Source organism: Crocodylus siamensis, chromosome 3, assembly GCF_052110815.1.
Source record: "Crocodylus siamensis isolate JL-2025a chromosome 3, ASM5211081v1, whole genome shotgun sequence".
NCBI classification, from domain to species: Eukaryota; Metazoa; Chordata; order Crocodylia; family Crocodylidae; genus Crocodylus; species Crocodylus siamensis.
Window position 1 is genome coordinate 186,588,409 of NC_143397.1, and position 20,105 is coordinate 186,608,513.

General features: G+C 42.0%; 1 protein-coding gene across 2 annotated transcripts in view; it reads right to left on the minus strand.

Annotated features, from left to right (window-relative positions):
- The window catches only part of PXDNL (peroxidasin like), a 344,128-nt gene that overhangs the window by 44,117 nt on the left and 279,906 nt on the right, over window positions 1–20,105 (minus strand). For both annotated transcript variants that reach the window (XM_090039946.1, XM_090039947.1), the window contains exons 17-18: window positions 17,580–19,083; window positions 2,355–2,489 (exon numbers count right to left, since the gene is read on the minus strand). In XM_090039946.1, coding sequence (XP_089896072.1) covers window positions 2,355–2,489; window positions 17,580–19,083 — 1,639 coding nt within the window. The remainder of the gene's footprint in view (window positions 1–2,354; window positions 2,490–17,579; window positions 19,084–20,105) is intronic.

Below are 20,105 nucleotides of genomic sequence, written 5' to 3' on the forward strand. Positions count from 1 at the left end.
CTAGTCAGCAGGCAAAAAGATACAACAACATCACAGGTCTGCTGTCTAAGAGGTAAACATGCCAAATGGTAATAGCGAGGCAATTATAAGAGAACACGTAGAATGCACAATGTGGATGAGTTTTGTTTTCCAGTTACATGTACTTGAATTGCTTGCCTTTTATCAGAGCCTTAGAGGCTATTAACTCACACAGTTGTTTTGCACAGAAGTTAACCATGTTTTAGAATGGTTTCAAATTAGGGTTTCCACTTTTAATATTAATATTAAACTTGTTTGAAATTATACATTTTGGCAATTCTCAAGATTCTAAGTCTGTTTTTAAAGAATTAAAATGATCAATGTACAAAAATGCTTGTCAAAAACAAAAGCAAACAGCATCCTTTAAGTGACAAGCATCCGATCTACCCCAATCATCCAGATGAAATGTCACATCCCACTTTTCCGCCTTATTTTTTCATGCATTTCCCAATCAGAACTTTAACTTGAAAGGAGCAAATTTGGTAAAAGTTTGTCAAATGGCAGTTTTTTGGTTGAAAAACACCATTTGAAAAATGATTATCCTCTAAAAACTATCATCATTTCTTGTTATCCATGAAAAATTGCATGTTTTATATTTTTCCTAAAATGTAATTAAACAATTAGTTGAAATTATTAGCTTAGACACTACAAAATAATTACTGGCGTTTGTTATTGAAAACAAAATAAATTAAATAGAGGAAATTTGACTTGCAATTAAGACTTCAAATTAAATTGTGGAAAAGGATGTATTCATCAATTTCAAACACTTTGAAATGAAAACAAACTCAATTTTTGCAGAATATTTGCTCAATTAATTTTTAACCAGCTATAGATAAGCTAACATATGATTATTGACTTCAGAGTATTATCAACATGAAGCATTTTTCAGGACCAAGCCTTTAGACTGTAAACTCAGGGACAGTGTATTCTCATGCCATCTGTAAAGCCCTATGCACATCTGTACTGTGCTAGTAAAACAAAAACAAATAACTTTTAATTTAAAAGATGCGACTGCCTGGCTTAGATCCTCTGGGTCTAACTCCTTATTTTAAAAATAATCTTAATTTAAAAGGGGGTGCAGAAATCACATTTTTCTTGAAGCAGTAAAGTCATGAGAAAACAGAGGTGCGCATGCAGAATTAGGACTGAAGGTTATGGCCAAGTATTGACATCTTTTATGGAAGAAAGAAATTCTGCTCCCTTTGTGGTCTACTGATTCAGTGATAAAGAAGGGTCTGGTTAGATGGAACAGGAGAAAAATGGCCAATCCTTGTCTCTGGAGGTAAGTAGGGAGGATGAATACTTGTGCTTAGCCTTCCTAAAGTACTTCCCCTCCATGCCTCCTCCTCTGGCTCCAAGGTACAGTGGCACAAATATCTTGAGAAAAGAGGGCAAGAATATTTTTGGTTACATCTTTCCCAGGACCACCTATATACTTGAAGAAGAGGTGTTGGACATAGCTCAATAGCTGGTCCAATGAATGATCAGACCAACAAAATCTTTGTTGTATATTTCCAGGACCATCACGGCTACTCCATGGCTAATAACTCTTCATCCTAACTAAAACATTGAGAGAAAGAAGAAATGATTTCACCATTTCCAGGTTCCTTCCACTGCAGTCATGAGGGGCTTTCAAGGGGAAAAGGTTATTACTGCTGCACTTAATAGCCTTAGGGGAGACCTTTGCTAACTAATAAATATTTGGAGAACCATAATTCTCTCTCAGAACATGAAGAGTAAGAAGACGCATAGAACAACTGAGTCCTAGAGGTTACACTGGAGATTTACTGGTTTATGGCATTAAGGCATTGAACCATACACTGATCACCAAAACTGTTTTATATTTGAAAAGTGTGAGGTATGAGGGATTGAAAGTTCTCACTGGTTAAAGCTTCTGCTTTAAAGTGTATTACTCTTTCATTCCTTTATGTTTTAATCAGCATCTTGTAGCACATCACATTTTTTAAAATTTCTGATTCAATAAACACTAATCATGAAGCTAATGGTTGGGATCAAAGCACATGACCAAAAGGTTTAGAGGTTTTTGTTTTGACCAACTACGAATTGCACAAAGACTAGTCAAAACAGGTTTTCTTAAATATAAAGGGTGAATTATTTCAGTCACATCAGTTCTCAGAATACCATATGTACCAAGCTTACTAATGAAATGGTGATATGTCCTAACTTCCCTGCACTCTTTCAAGCTACAATTAGGTTGATATCAAAATGTTTGTATACCGTATCAGTCAATCCAACCCATGAAGCAGGATGTTGTGGGTACTGAATCTGGCTAGACCTGTATTATACAGGGCAAACCATCATGCAAATCTGATTACCTATCTCCATCCCTGAGCCTTTGAAACTGTGTAACAAGAAGACACATGAGAGTTGGTCCCACTCTTGTACCAGGAATCAAATCTTCCACCATAAGAGCAGGCCACAAGTCAATGTTCAGGGGTGTGCCATACAGCCTGAAAAATAAACACAAGGAACACACACAAGATATAACCAAATTAAAATATTGTCATCCAGCTCATTTTCATTTTTGTTCATTTGGAATTTGTTTTAAGAAGCATGCTCCCTTTAGTCAAAACTAAAATACCGATTTTTAAACATAAGTATTCTTCACAACATTCAAAAATATGCCTGATATTGTCACCACACTATTTCAAAAGCAAATTCCAATGATAACTATAAATGTCATCACTAGGGTGCTATTCTGATTTGTTTTCAAAATGTCTAAGCAGTGCATAGAAACATTTGAAGTCAGATTCTGAATTGATATAAATCATTTTAAGTTGCACTGAAATCAATGGAACTATGTCATCTGATATGACTCTCACTTCATTGCATAGTATCATAGGAAAGTAGGGCTGGATGGGACCTCAGAAGACCATTTAGTCCTGGCGGTGGTCAAGGCCACATGCTAGAATCTGTATCTAAATATCAGACAGGTGTTGGTCTAACCCAGGGCTTGGCAACATTTAGCTATGAAGGTAACTTGTTACCTGGCCTTCTGCCATGATATGCAAATCTCTGCCTCCTGAAGTGCCCAAGCTGCTTGCACTTCTCCTGCTGCCAGTCCTTCTGCAGCAACGGTAAGTGCAGGTATGAGAGAACATTAGGGAGGGCCGCAGAGAGGACAGGATGCTTGGTGCAGCTGCATACTGCCTAAACTGCCTTGCTGCCCCAGGCTGGGTAGGACTTCTCTGAGCTCCTTTGTGGGCTGGATCCAATCTGTGGGTCTCAGGTTGCTGATCCCTTGTCTAACCTGTTCTTATAAGCTTCAGGAACACCTCTTATAGCACAAACAAAGAATAACTGCTACGAAAGCTAAGTTCAAATACAAATATCTGTATCATAGAATCACAGAAGTAGGGCCGGAAGGGACCTTGTAGATTTTCAAGTCCTATCTCCTGACTGGGCAGGAGAAAAACTGGGCTCAAATGACTCCAGCCAGGTAGGCATCAAGCCTCTTCTTAAAGACCCCCAGGGTAGGAGCCAGCACCACTTCCCTTGGAAGTTGGTTCCAGATCCTAGCCGCCCTGACTGTGAAGTAGTTCTTACGGATGTCTAATCTAAACCTACTCTCCAACAACTTGTGGCCGTTATTTCTTGTTATGCCAGGGGGCGCTAGGGGAAACAAGGTCTCTCCAAACCCTTCTGGTCCCCCCTAGTGGGTTTATAAACAGTCACCAGGTCCCCCCTCAGCCTTCGCTTGTGAAGGCTAAACAGGTTCAGGTCCCGCAGTCTCCCATTGTAGGGTTTGCCCTGTTGTCCCCGGATCATGCAGGTGGCCCTCCTCTGGACCCTTTCAATGTTGTCCACATCCCTCCTGAAGTGGGGCGCACAGAACTGGACACAGTACTCCAGCTGTGGCCTGACCAGCGTCGCATAGAGGGGGAGGATCACCTCTGTGGCCCTACTTGAGACGCACCTGTGGATGCACAACAAGGTCCAGTTAGCCCTGCCAACTGTGACCTCGCATTGTCGGCCCATGTTCATCTTGGAGTCAATAATGACTCCAAGATCCCTTTCCACGTCTGTGCTCTCAAGAAGGGAGTTTCCCATTCTGTAAGTGTGCTGCTGGTTACTACTGCCCAAGTGCAGCACCCTGCACTTGTCAGTATTGAAATGCATCCTGTTTATGTTAGCCCACTCCTGTAACCTATCCAGGTCTTGCTGCAGTCTTTCCCTCCCTACTAGCGTGCTCACCTCACCCCAAATTTTGGTATCATAAGCGAATTTAAACAGGTTGCTTTTCACCCCGTCATCTAAATCGCTGATAAAGAAATTGAACAGCGTGGGCCCAACGACCGGGCCCTGGGGAACTCCGCTGCCCACTTCCCACCTGTATATAAACTTATACCTAAAAATCAGCTTTAAGGTAAAAAAACAGGGCATTTTTCCAAACCAAGGACAATTTTCAAAATATAATTAAAAATACGTATGTATTAGTGTTTGTGATTTCTCTCTTGCAGCAAAGAGAGCAGTAATTGAAAAATATGTCACTCAGACTTTGCAACAGACCCATAAAATTCTTATTGTAAAGAAATATTAATCAGACTAAATCAAAATATGAATTAAACGATTATGATTTTGGCAGTTTGCAATGCAAACTTACGTTCTGTAGCCCTGAAAATGTTTCAGAAACACACTTTTCATTTCTACAGTGCTGTTCCCTATGCCATTTTGTGATTCAAACATGTTAAGAGCTCTCATTATACTCCATATTGCTAAAATAAAGTTTAAGTCTAATCATCATTATGCGATTAGTCATTCATTGACACAGTAATCTTTTCAGCATGACACAGTTCGTGTCAAGTTCTACAAAAGATCTCTTTCAGAGATGTTTCCCCATTAAAAGAAAACTGAAAAATTAGTTTTTGAAAACTGATATTTAAAAAAAAGTCATTTGTTTCAAAAACTGGAAAAAACACCCCAAAATGTATGAAAATAGTTGTTTTGGTTAAAAGGCCCAAAAGGGAATAGCTCTTTCAATTAAAAAGTGTCAATAAACCCACAATAACATGTTTTTCATTTTAAAGAGACTGTAAACTTCACTTCTGCCTAATAATAATACTACACATAATAAAAACTACACGTTGTTACATGCTATTATGTCACATCTGTGATGGCATGAATGCTAGAAGGGAGATATTTAATACAGACTTTACCATCAGCCCCCTCCTGCAATGAGAGCTGCCTGAAGGAGCTCATAGCAGATTTTGAATCTAAACTGACTTCACATTTATAAGGAACCCAATTATTTTGCATTTCAATCAAATAAAGACATAATATTTTAGTTTCAAAACAGAAATCCATTTCTATTTCTAATCTTTAATTTCAGTCTGATTGCATAAGATAGTAGTGGTTTTCAAGCTTCCTAAAGTCAAAGAATCTTTTTGTATCACTTCTTCCACTGCAAAACCCCTAATGTAATCCTAAAGGCTGACAAGAGCCAGGAGACTCAGTCCACCAATGATGATGCACCACCTCCCAGATCACCCCGCTGTTACCCCCAATCTCTTTGTGGAACCCCAGGATTCCATGCAATACCCGAATCCAGTGATTCTCAACCAGGGTGCTGGGGCATAATCAGAGAAGTAAAAGTAATTGGGTATCTACTATCCATCCTGAGACAACAATTATCTTCAATAGGGTGATCTGGGAAGAGTTATTATTATTCGTACTACAGTAGTGCTCCAAGCATGTCAGGCACCGTTCATACATTTACTGCCTGATCTGAAGCCCACTGCTGTCAAGAAAAGTTTATGAACATGAAAAGAGATTAGATAAGACAATAAGGAGAAATAATCTCTGTCACAAAGAGCCCACACAACGAGGTCAAAGCAACAAAATAAGTGCAGATGTTTGGGGGTGGTTACAAGCAAAATTAAACTTTTTCATTCTTAACGCATAGACTCTTTTTTTCTTTTTTAGAGCAGGAGTCAGCAATCTATGGCCATTTTATCTGGCCCATGGAGCTGGGGGTCTTTACGTATGCCATGGGGAGATGTGACCATACCAGTGGCCAGGTCAGAAGCACCACCTCACCTTGCAACTGAACTGGGTTGCCTTGGCCTACTGCTCATAAAATGCTGTGAACCGCTGCTACAGAGTAAATCAATAGTTATAAGAAACCATTATTTTGCTCTTAGCTTAGCTTAGCAAAACACAAGCAGAGCCTGATTCTCTGGTGCACCAGGTATTAGGGCTGTGTGAAGCTTCGGCTGCTGATTCGATTTGGAAGAGATTCAGCCCAATTTGGTAGCTAAATCTCTGAATCCAAATTGAGCTGGGAGACCAATAAAAAGGTCTGAATTGATTTGGAAAAGATCTGGAGAAGATTTGGAGATTTGGGCAGTCCTCGCTCACCGCTGCAGGGATCTGTACCCAGGCTCCATGCCAATAAGTAGGGGGCGGGGGAGAGGGACATCAAGGAGAAACGAGGAGACCAAGGGGGATTTCTACCAGGCCCCATCCACTGCCTGCTCCTCCAGCTGCCCTGAGTACTCTCCGACTCCTGCCCAGTTTCCCAGCCCCATCAATCAGCCCATCAGCCCCTTACTTGGCCCCAGTGTCCCAGCACTTAAAAAAAAAAAAAAAAAGCACTCACCGGTTGCTACAGCAGCCATTGGAGCCCCTGGGGACTTGTGGCCGAGCCCCCACCCCAAACAGCGTGAGGCAGTGGGGATCACTCCCTCACCTCGCAGCAGCTGGTGAGTGCAGAGTTTTTGGGGGTTTTTTAAGTGCTGGGACACTGGGGCTGGGCAGGGCAGCCATTGATAGGACTGGGAGAGTGAGCAGGGGATGGGGCCTGTTTGATTCAGAAATTCAGCACCTGTCAAATCTCTGAATCAGGTTCAGCCAAATTGATTCAGGACAGTAATCTGAAACAATGTCCCCCTAATCGGCTGAATCCGAATCCAAAGTGAATACTACCTGCTTTGCACAGGCCTACCAGGTATAGTTTGTGCCACTCAGAAAGACTGGATGTTTCCAGAAATTTCACCTACTGCATAGGACCTCTCTTGTGGACACAAATGTTCCACAGCAAGATTGGGGGTCCTGTTCATGCTTCGCCTAAGGACTGTGTTTGCATGGAGTACACTAAACCAATACTGGACCCTCAGATACAGTTGATTAAGAAATCTACATCAGTAGCACAACTTAGAACATTTCAGAAGTAGCTCTGTCTGTGGATGCAGATAGAAGTGACAATTTTTACTTGATATGGCCACCGAAATAGGTTTATAGCCATGACCAAACAAGTGCATGGCTGCAAACATCTTAAAAATGGCCAACCAAGCAAAAATCTTAACCCTCATTGCATGAGGGGTCAGATGAAGACGTTTCAAAACAGAGTGTCTTCTGTAACTTCTGCCTGTGCTGCCTCCCAGCCTCAAGCTGTTTTCAGAAAGGGGGGCCCAGAGGGGAAGGAGTGGGTAGAGTTTGGCTTGAGTTTTTTTCAGCCCCTGCTAAAGGATAAGGTGGGTGTATTGCAGTGCCCCCAAAGGTGGGGGGGCTCCAATTCACACCCCCCACCCTCCAGTGCTGGCTGGGGGACCCTTAGAACAAGCTCCCTCTGCTCCCTTTCCCACCTTCCATTCTGAAACCTTTGAAACCTCACAGGGAGGAGGGGTCATCACTAGAGGAAAACGGCTACAGGCTCAAAGCCAGCACCTAGATTCTCCTCCCGCTTGGACCCAACAGTGAACTTCTGTTTGTTCCAGGGGATTGTTGTAACTCAGACCCTCCCTGCAGTGTTCTCGGTTACAGCGGGGAGCTGCACTTCTCTCTGCATCCTTTGTGGTAGAATTGCTATTGGAACCACAGAACCAGTTTCCAGCTCTAGCCCTGCACCCTCCTGACTGTACTCTAAGCACATTTTTTTATTGAAGGAGAGCCCAGCCCATTCTATAGCAATGACAGGCTCATTTCTTTTGAGAAAGTTAACTCAAGCATAGATTTGGCATATTTTGAGGTGTTACTGTTTATAGACAGATGCAAAGCAACAGTTTTCTTGATTTCTACATTTACAGTGACTTTTTATACTACTTCCTCAAACCATTCATTTTTAACCACCTTCATAAATATCAAGATCAATTTGCAGCTCAGGGGACTAATTCATCTCCCAGTAAAGTGTCCATGAAAAGATTCCAATGGATCTTGGACCCAATCCAAAAGAAGAAAGCTGCTAATTTGCAGCATTCTCCTAAATAAAAGTATTCTAAAGCAATCTCTCAGGAATGTACCTCTAGGAAATACTTGGCTTGCAAATTCGTTAAATAGCCTCAGGTTTATTTTGAAATGCAAAAAGGATACTCTGATATTTTTATTTGTAAAGCTTTCTGCATTACAGGAATTGTTCTATTTTCTGACAACTAGTCTCTATTTTCTGTAGCAATGCCAATGCTAGTACATGATTTTTATCATGTTCATCTGTTTCAAAACCACAAATTTACATTGTCACAGTGTGCAGTAAACACAGTCTCATATTTCTAACTGAGGTTTTGTTTCCCTCAGCTGGATTTTGTTTTTATCTATGAGGCTCACTTTTATTTCCTTACCCTGCCCACTTCACCACAAGTAACTTTTGCCCCTCCTTGGCCTTCCTTCTGACTGAAGACTTAATGCAACTTTGAATATCATCAATGATATACTAGGCTTTAAAGGGTCACTGGTTCACTAGCTCAAGACAATTCTCTGATTCTCTGTCATCATCCATGTAAGTGCAGTAGCTGTCCATACCTCTCAATCTCAGGAACAAGAAATGCCTCTTTATACTATAATCATAATCTGTACTAATGCTTTAATAACATTATTTTTTCTGCCACATAATTTGTTCTAAAATTAGTTGACCTAAACTACTACACTCTTCAATATTGACATTTTATTTGTAGTATGTTATTTATATAAAAGGAAAATACAAGAACAGTAGGGATTCTGGAAAACATGAAAAACAAAGGGAAGATAACTATTTCAGAAGCTATATTTCCCCCACTATTTCAGCTCAAGGTCTACAAGTAGTTGAATTGAAAAAATGCTGGAAGATGAGGCAAGGAAGGAAAAAGGGAGTTGCTAAGTTCAGAGTGAAGAAAGATGCGTTAGAAGGAAAAAGCTTTCTGATATTTTAAAACAGCTCCATCAACATTTTTGTTCGATTTAATCGTCATTAAAACCTGATATTATAGTAGTTTGAGTGAAGAGTAATCTAGAGTGCTATCCAATACTCAAAATCAATTAAAACCAAATCTGATTTTACAGACCTTTTCTTCAGCCACAAGGCAAACTGGAGACTAGAATCAAACTGAACTAAAAATTATTTTCTCTCTCCAGAAGAGCAGTGAAGACGACTGACAAAAAACTAATAGTCATAAGGCGTATAAGGTCTCTGGACTAAGATTTTTAATAATTGGTTGGCTATCTGAAATTAATGCGAGATGCTAGATGCCCAAGTCTATTTAAACGCCCAAATGTGGATTTGGAGGCTTAACTGTAAGAAACCCATTTTTTTTAAAACCTTGGCCTTAGAGGCCACTTGCTGAATAAATGAATGTTCCAAATGCATATTAAAAAATGAGGCGCTGATATGACTAAAACACTACTGCAAAATACCACAACCATATAGAAGCAGAAAGCAAGCAAAGCAGATAAAATACAAATTAAAATATTTCTAGAAAAAAGTATACATTGTACTTGGGAAAAATGCAAATATTTTTCAAGGTACAAACAAAAAGCAATATTCTCCTGGCCAAATTAATGGAAAGCAGAGACAAGCCTACCTTTACAAGTCTGTGGTATGAAGCAGGCAAAGCTGGGACTTTTAACCTAATTCTCCTACATCCTAGGTCAGTCCATAACCAATGGGCTCATGGCTATTTCAGGGTGGGATCTCTGCCTCTCCATTCCCCTTCCCCAACCTGAACCTCAAAAAACCTTTCCCTAACAAACAAAATATTTGAAAGAGAAAAGTTCCTGGAAAAAAAATCTTGTGGTAAATCAGCTTTTTCTGACAAACAAACCAACAAACAACCCCCAACATTTTGTGGAAAATGTGATATGACCACATTTACTCTTAGTAATTTCTAAATAAATTCTGAAATTATTTCATCAGGGCTGCTGGTGTGCAAATTGCATCTTGCTCCAAAAAAGTCTGCTACAGTAGAGTTTTGAATCTTGCCCAACAGCTGCCATAACACTTCTGCTATAGCAATCTGACACTCGCTGCTAAGCAAACTATTGACTTTTTTACTTTGGTTTTGACATTTTTACAATACATTCCTGATTTGATATCTAAACACATTTCACTGAGGTTAATATGTTCCAGGATTACCCCTTTGTTAAGTTCCAATTTCTAGGCACAGAACCATCAAGTGACAAAGTTTCTACTGACTGGAAAAAACTAAACTGCCTCAAGTATTTTAAAGCCACATTTTAAAGTTTTCCTATTTTGGTAGGATTTCTGAGTTGTATTGGTAATGTTGTTATTTTCTTTATTTTATATATATTAGGCACTTTGAAAACAGTCATTGGAAAAGTGCTGCCTAATGATCAGTATTATTGTATATTTCAAGTTTTTTTCATACATTTATACAAATTTAGTCTCTGATAAAAGATATGACTTGCACATTTGATATGGATTCTTTTGAATACTTTTTTGCACAATAAGTTACCAAAGGATACTGATTCAGAAACAGGCAGAAGATAGGGCAGAGAAGCATCTCTGAGATGCTTCTACTTTTATAGGCAATGACCTGCTTCATCAGATGCTAACACCTGACAAAGTAGGTTGCAGCTTACAAAAGCTTGTGCATCTCTGAACCAGTTTAAGGTCCCTGGCAGATATGACATTTGTTGTATGCAAGTATCACATGAAAAATTGTAACACACCAACTGGCCACAAATTAAAAGTCATCACAGGATACTTTTGCACCACAAAGAAGATGCAGTTTCAATGAACAACTTTTATGGCTGATCTACCATTTTTATCCAGGGATAAATTGGTTTAATGCCTGGCATGTGACACTCGCATATAACATGCAACAAATATAACACCTGCCAGGAGCCTAAGGTATTACCCTGTCCTAACTTTTGCCTGACTTAAGGTTAATATGGCTTAACAACTGAGTAACTGAGAAACAACATTTGTACATACTGACCATGAAAAATAAATAACTCCTGGTCCTTTCAATGTGGCCAGGGCACAGAACCGTGCAAGGATCAGAGACATGTCTGTGATTGGGAGGAGGAGTATAGATCACCCATATATTCCTTCTTTAACTTCTTCTGTTGACTTAGAGGCATAACCAGTCACATCACTGACACACACACTAAACATTTTGCAATACAAAGGGAAGGATCTGAGACAAACTCTTCATTGCTTCTATTTACCTACTTGTTATAAGCAATTTTTCCTTTTTGAATAAATTATGTTTAAAGGCTGGTGAAAGATAAGTGAAGGTCTGAAAACTCTTCTATACCAGATCATTTCCATAATATATAATACTATATATGTTAAAGCACCACTTGGCACCTATGTACAGCTAGTGAAACCTACTTATTCTGGTAAGGAGGTTTAAATGTACTTTCTTGGAAAAAAAGCAGTGTCTTCATACAAAATCAAATCCTTATACTTCCCAGCAAACATTAATAAAGTTATAGGGAACTATTCACTTCTAGATCATCAATTTATAAGCTCTGACCAGACTACATTAGAGATGTACTACCATAGTAAGAGTAGTCAGGTGGTAATAATCACAGTCCACCTCTAAATGTAAAGATATTTTCACCAGAAAAGAAAGGCTTATTACAGTGCCAATAATTATCAGCCTTGTTGGGAGCCTCAGCAGAGAAGCAAATAAGTCAACAGGTATGAACAATTCTCTTATCTACTAATGTAGTGATCCTTAGCCAGGGTGAGCCTCACTGTTAGATGTGCAAACCCCTACACATGATTCATGAGATAAACCCAGAGGCCACATCCAGATGAGCATGGGAATTTGGTTCCCAGGGGACAAGTAGCCTTATGCCTCAGGTACTTGCCTCTGGGAAATGCCCATGCCCATAAATGGCATGTTACCCCAGGGGGGGTAGGGGAGGCTGGGGCCAGAACTGTGCTGGCCCCAGCAGCCTTACCTGGGGTCCTGGGGGACTCTCAGGGCTGTAGCAGCAGTGATTCCCCCCAGACAGAGCTTGGCTGGCATCAGCAGCAGTATGGCTCTAGCTGGTCCAGCTCCAGTTTTTGTTGGTACATGCAGTTTGTGCGTGTGCTGCTTCACTTTTTTATTTTTCCTGCACGTTTTTTTGACCCCTGGATACCCAGGGGTCAAAAAAAACAGTGGAGAAAAAAAAGCAAAGCAGCACATGCACAGGCAGCATGCCCTTGCAGCATGGAGAACACCTGACTGTGTGGCATGTCGTGCTGCGGACGTGTTCGCAGCACCACATACTGCATGGCCATGCTTGTCTGGACAAGCCCACAGCTTGCAAATAAAAATCCTGTGTCAAAAAACATTCTTACCTATTGTGGTGTCTTTGAGTTCTTTGCAACAGAAGAACTCTATTATTTTTTGTAGTAAAAAAAAATGAGTTAAATTAGTTTCTGAGATGGGGTAGTACTAAATTCGGAAAAGCAATGGAGGGGTCCCTTGAATCTAAAAAGGTTCAGAACCACTGTGTTAATGAAACACATTCATATCTTTGATGACTCATTATTACAGAACATATCTGGATCTAAAGAACAGGGTTTGATTGGGCAGTGTCCTCATGAATCCTTTTAGGTAAAACATTTTGGATAAGAGTTTGGCACAAGCTTAATTCAGAAGCATTTGCAGGAGAAGCAGACAAATGAGGTATCATGGCTGATATCACTGGCAGTGAAGGTGAGGTTGGAAAGGAGGAGATAAACAATAAGAGAAACAAGAAAGCACAGGCAAGGGAATGCAGATCAAAGTCTGAAAGGAAGCAATCAGACTGACAGGCCTTGAACATGATTTACACTAAGTAGGCTGTTTTTACATACAGGATAACCTTACATTTCTTCAGATGTAAAATGAGGATAAAGGAGAGTACATACACAGTTTCCTGAATACTGTGGCAGGATATGGACATAGCACAGGGGAGAAAATAGTGGGCTTCACAGGAGAGTTTAAAATCAGAGTTTTAAACTGGCTGGGGTTGGGACCACTGATGAGCTGACTGTTAGTCCCAGCCCCAGGACTGTACCAGAGGATGGAACTGGTTCTGATTTGTCACTACCGTGCCCCATGGAAACCAGCCACCATGATAATATTACACTTATTTTGAGGAATATTTCTGGGGCTGGTTTCCCATTTTATCAGTACACTCATTCCTTGAACAAGTGGCAGGGTTATTATTTACAATGTGATTAACAGGGTAATCGCTTAAGTACAGTTGTCCCAGCCACCTGTGGAGGGTTCGGGGTTGAGAGTGTGGTCAGGCATAGAAAGGTAAGAAAGGTTTATTGACTTAACAAACACACAACTACACATAAATAACAAAACAAGAACAGACAATAATAATTTGCGTCAGCAACTTATCGGCAGTGCCCTCTGATGCCTGATGTATGACAAGCTTCTCTTCTGCAAAGCTTAGCGAAGTCAGGCGTCCCCTGGGGGCAGAGTCCAACTGACCACCTCCAGGGGTAGACAAGCCTGTAACCCCCACTGTGGGGGCAAGTGGGACACTAATGGGAAGCCCACATGGCCAGGAGGTCTCCCCTGGCCAGGCCCCTCCTGGAGGGGCTCATAAGCCCCACCCCCCCATATACACCATTAGGGATCCAGGGCAAGGGCAGTGCAAAGGGCTCCTCTTTGGCCTCTTCCACAGCTAGGAGTGGGAAGGGCAAGGGCCCTGCTCCCAAGCCTAGACCACCAGTGCCTGAGGGGACCAGGTGCACTACACTAGCCAGCAAATGGACTCAGCCTGCCCCTGGCCCTAGCCCTGGCTACCCCAAGGTGGCCTCCCAATGGGGAACTGCAGCTACATACAGGTGGCTGTAGGGTGACCTGCAGCCATCGGGCCTGGACCCTCCACCACCAGCCCTTCCAGCTCAGGCATTGGGGTCCCCTTTGCAGCACTCACCCGCAGCCATAGGGTAAAGTGACAACTACCTGAGCAGGGGAACCTGCACTTTGAGACCCGAGTATAGGCCCTGGCTTGAGTGGTGGGGGCCCCCAATATTGTGGTGCCCTCCTGCTTTCATGGCAAGGGGGTCTTTTTCCTTGCTTTGGAGGCTGCTGCACAAAAGGCGGTGGAGAGGGGGCTCATGGTGGAGGGCAAGTACAACCCCCTTGAGCCACTAGAAGAGCTGGGAACCTGGGTGGTCATCAGCTCCACCCCACCCTATATTCCTAATTGGGTCCTGCTCCCTCAGCTCCAAACCCTGGGGAGGCTTCTCTCACTCGAGTCCCGAGACCCCAGCCTTCACCACATGTGCTAATTCCTCCAACAGGCCATGATCCAGCTGGCAGTGGGAGAATGGCTGGAGGCTGAGGGGTGCCTTGTGATTCCTTTTCAGGGGGCCTTGGTAAGGGTGCTTTATACTCTTGGGGACCTACAATGCTTCTGGTTTTGCTCCCAGTAGCACTTGCATCACAAGTGCCCATGGGCTGGGCACGGAGAGCATCCACAGCTCCCACGGGTGAGAAGGGTGCCCCTGCCACCAGGGCACCTCCCTTCTAGGCCCCCCTGGCACCTCAGCCACAACACCTAGACCCCACCCCGTGCGCTCAGGGGCTCTACCCCCCAGCCAAGTTTGGCAGAGTCCCAGGGAGGAAGGCAGCAGGCTAGGGGAGAGAGGGTGTGCCCCCCTCTGCATCCCTAGCCATGCCCCTGCTGTAACTGCCCCAGTTCCCAACCCCCCACCTTCTACCAGAGTTTGTCCATCCAAGGACCACCCCATGGCTATGTGGGTGCAGGTCCCTTGCAAAGCCAAGCAGAAGGCCCAGGAGCAGCTGGATCCCACTGAAGTAGAGGAAACCACCCCTCCAACCACCATGCAGTGGGAGGGAGTGGTCCAGCTTCTGGGGGTCCCCTCAGCTTCTGGGGTTCCCACCCCTGGGAAAGAGAACATAGGTAATCTCAGTGGAGGAGGTTTCAGAGCTGCTGGAGATTCCCGAGAAAGAGCCTATGGAGGAAACCCCTTGGTCCAGCAGCCAGGGCCTATCCCCTCCCACCCCAGACCAGGGGCATTGAGGCTGAGGCCTCATGTGACCCAGGGGTGGGTCCAGCAGTGAAGCTCTCCCCCTCTGATGATCTGGGGGAAATGGGGGCCCTGGGGATCACCCTGGTAAGTCATGGGGGATGGGGAGTCTTCTCTCCCAGGACCCCAAGGTAGGCACCAATGCCAGCCTAATGCCTAACATGTCCAAGGGGTACTGGGAAGGACCCTGGTATTCAGTCCATGGGCCCCTCGAGATCCACTGGCCCACCGAATCCAGGCCAGCAGCTAATCTTAAATCAGGAGCTTCTTTTACAGAGCTGCATCTTCCCCACAGTGTACATCACAGAACAATTAATCAACATTCTCTTTATACCAGCCTTTCTTATATTTGAAGAATATTATAATATCTTCTTCTCTAAAATAATCTGAGTTCTTCCAACAATTTGCCTCACATGCCATGTTTTTAGACCATTAATCATTTTTGTTGCTATCCTCTGGAGGACAATTTGTCTAAACTGGGCAGAGTTAAGTGAGGCTTTGACAAAGTAGACTTGTACATGGTACTCCTGTTAATAGGACTATGATAATAATCATGAGAATTATAATACAGTATAACTTCATAAATCCTGATCTCAAATATCTGGAAGTCTCAAAAATCCAGCATTACTCTGGGACTGACCGCCACTCTCCCTGCCCCCCCGATGCAGAGGGGGAAGCTGCATGCAGCAACTGTTGCACCATCCACAACCCCATGCTGGCGTTCTCCGTGCAGCTGCTGCCCCGGGACCAGCCATCGCTCCCTCCCCCTCCACTCCGTGACTGGCCACTCGGGTTTAAAAAAATCGGGCATTTTCAAATATCTGACAGGTGCATGGTCCCGAGCACACCAGATTTATGAGGTTATACTGTACCTAATTCCCACTAAGTTATTAACTTTTATTACAGCAAAATTATGCTGTACACACTCTGTGATCCATGATCAACCTCAAATCATCTTCAGCAGTACTGCAGTCTAACCACTTGTGTTTGTCTATTTGACTTTTCCTTTCTAACTCTGTTTTGCATTTGTTCTTACTGAGTTTCACCTATGCACTTCAGACTATTTTTCCAATTTTTCAAAGTTATTGATTCTTAATCTTGTCCTTTATAACTATCTCCTATCCTGCTCAACATAAACAGTATTTTACCCAGTACAGATCTTAAAAGAACCTCTGTTCACTTGCATGATACTGAGCTGCCCGTTCCTTGTAGATTAATTTGGGAGCTGTTATAATATCTTCCTGCTTTTTTCATGTCCTTTTCACAAAGTATTTAGTAGTATTTGCAGATTTGTTTAAATCAGACAGGGCCATGCCATAAGCACTTGTGCTGTGGCCTTGAGCTTGCAAACTCTGGGTAGTTAACTGTGCACCTCAGCGCTGTACCAACCCAGCCCTCAGATAATAGCTGTAATTACATAAGCAAGTGGCATCACCCACAGAATAAATATAAAGATAAAATGAGGTCTATAACAGAGCTCTTTGAGACCCACAGTAAAAGGGAAATGGGAGAAAAACCATATAAAGGAGACTGTTAGCAATCTTCAAGCTAGAGAAGGAAGCTGAGAAACTGAAGAGGGCTGTATCTCAAGAATTAAGAAAGAAGCTGTTGAGGAGGGCAAGATCACCGTTGTCAGGTTCAGCTAGGCAACTAAGGTGGATAAAAATGAAGTAGAGCTTTTGAGAAATGATTAAGAAGAACTTGTTTACACCATGAAGCAAGCAGTTTTGAAGGACTAGAAAGAACAGAAGCTAACCTGGAAGGATCCATAATGGGAACTGAGAAAAAAAACCTGAAACAGCTGTTCACGGCTCTTCCACTGTGTTGAACCAAGACAGGATGAAAGGAGGAGGACAATATCTTATAAGTTAGGTAGGGTTGAGGATTTTTTTGAGGATGGGAGAAAGTTTTCATCTCTTATACTTTAAATGACAGAAAGAAGACGGTGATAACAAGTTAGAAAGAGAAGAGGAAGGTATGTAAGTTGGTGTAAGAGAGGTCAGGAAGTAGCAAAATGTGGTTGAAGGGGTAGGTGATGCACCTAAAGGAGAAAGCAGGCAAGTATGGTTAGTGCCAATTTTTGGAGAGAAGGATAAAAAGGTTTTTAGAGATCCTTAGTGGAAAAGAGGACAATAGAGATCTGATCAAACATCATTGATATTGCTGGAAAAAGTTGGTATGAAAGTGTATGGAGAAGGTACACACTTTTAAAGTATTAAGCAAAAGTTTGTATAAGGCAATTTTAAAATTTAAGAAGTGCTATGGCCTGGGCTGAGACATTCAGATACAGTATGCCATGTATCACAAACAGTACAAGTACTTTCATACTCACTTTTTCAGTGTTTCTCTAACTTTTGCATCTTTAATTTCATTTTGGAGATCCTCAAACATCTCAATTGAAGTTAAATTACAGAAAACCCTATAGTCAACATATGGAGGAATCCCATGGTCACGCCCTCTCTGGATATTCGTAGCTGCCAGATCCAGAGCCACGGAATGTGCCACGGAGAAAAGCCTCTCAGTCAACTCCAAATTCAGAAGTTGAGTAGGTATTCGCATTTTACCAGCAACTCCAAAAAGGCCACGAAGGAGTGGATCAATACCCCCTTCCTGGATTATTCGGAATGGAGAAAAGAAAGCCTTGTGTAGAAGAAGGTGGCCTTGTGGAATTTCTCCAAAGGTCTCATTCAAACGATAAAGAACAGGATTGATCAATGTGTGGCCAAATCTAAAAGCAGCAGTTGCAAAAGCATTAATAATCCCTGCATTCACATTAGGATTATAACCTCTGTATTCACCCATCATCTTCATGCCATGATTGCCAAGGATCTTCGGTAGCCAGTGACTATATGTAATATATTGCATCTCTGCACCAACTATCTTTCTGGCTTCATTATAAACTTTATCTCCATCCCAATGTGGGTTCATTTTCAAGAGTTCCCTCGCTATGCGATTATGTTCACGGAACCACAAGGTGTGCATAGCTGTTAGACCCAGCTGCTCATTGGCTCTGTGGTCTCCTGCTAGGAAGCATGGTATAGAGCTTTCATTTTCATCTTTTGTACATTCAGTTGGGGGACCTGTGGCAAATGGTAATAAGTGCTTTTTAGAAGATGGGACCAGTAGGCCTTCTTTGAGGAGGCCATGGTGATTTGTTTTATCCCTTAGTTCTTCTGACTCCCTCTCAGAATTTGCATAGACATTAGAGGCATCAATGTAAGATGTTAGATGATTAATCTGCTCCCTTGCATAGACCGAATTCATTATTAAAGAGGTCATTCCACTACCACAAACTGGGCTTGAGCGAACAAAGAACATGCATTTAGAATTTGTCACTCGAGGATCATTCTGAGGAATTATGACAGGGAAGCAAGGTGGATCATTAGTGCACACTGAGCTACAAGACTGTCCATCAGAAAAACGAGACATACTCAGGGCAGGCACCGTCTGATCCAAGTCATGGTCTAAAAATTGGCCCCACTGCATGAGCATATGAGTGTATCTGTCATCAGGAGTTATGGTCTCTGTACCAACCATTTCTGTTGAGATAAGCCGTGGTAGTGGAAGGGGATAACCATTATACAAAGAGTCATGATTGAAACCCCTGGGTATGTTAAAGCCATTTTCATACACAGGTTTAAGGATCCGTTCAAAAGCAGTCAGAGAGGCTCCCCACATTGGGTACTGTAGATTGTTACATGTTCCATCGTAGCTTCTGTATTTTTGATGGAAACAGATGTCAGAGCAGTCCGGGAAGCGTCTGTGAGCTGTACATCCAGAGAGATTGGCAATCAGACTGAGGTAGTGTGGGGAAACCAGATCATTGTAGCGAAATTCTGAAACACAACATTTGAAGAAATTAATTGATCTTGTATTTTAAAAATGACTCAGAATCCACGTGAAATTCTTAAGATTCGCAATACTAGTATCATGGCTGTACCTGGATAAAAGCATCTTTTTCGTAAACCGTTTATCAGGAGATAAGCTGCACAGATTTCCTGATAGAGACTAGGGATCTGCTGCTACTTAAGCCAAAGTCAAACCTATTAATTGAAATGGGAGGACTGGGCTGTAAAGTTACAGCCACAGTGAAAGATTTAACAGTTGCAGTGGGAGGTGCTGTGGAGAACATGAAAAGTAATTTACAGAAATGAAAAAAACAACCCCAAACCCTCCATACAATAGGTTAAATAATGGACAGGATTCATGTCGTCAAGTTTCAAATGTTATTAAACCTGAGGAATATGGGTTAAAATACCAAGGAGGTGAGAGAGCAGACTGTGGAACACTTCTAAATGGGAAGAAGATATCTGGAAGGCAGTATTGCTGCAAGACAACGAAGAGTAATTGGGGACTAGCACAAATTAACCCTGAGCTACCAATGCAACTCAACAGCAAAAAACATTAATGCAATTTTTGTTTTTAAGGCAGAGGAATCATGTCAAAAGAGTAAGAGTGATAATAATCCCCAGTGTGACCAAACCCAAAATATTCCTTTTAGTTCTGGAATTTCAAAGACGGAGGATGTAGATAAACTGGAGAAAATTCAAAGCACCACCAGCATCATTTAAACAGCCAAAGGGACTGAGATACAAAGAAAGATTAAAAGAAATAAGAGCTTGGCTAAACAAAGGCTAAAAGGAATATTAGAATTGTCTACAAATATTTGGATGATGTAAACATTAAAGAGGAAGAATGCCTCAGGGTAGCACATAGGATGTGCGTTTATAACTAGAAGTGATAGAAGGCAATTAGGCAAAGAAACATATAAGCAACATATTAGAAAACTTTTTTTTTAAAGAAGAACATATTACTTTTACCACTAGAGGCATCTTCTAGTAAAAGTAGTTCTCCATCG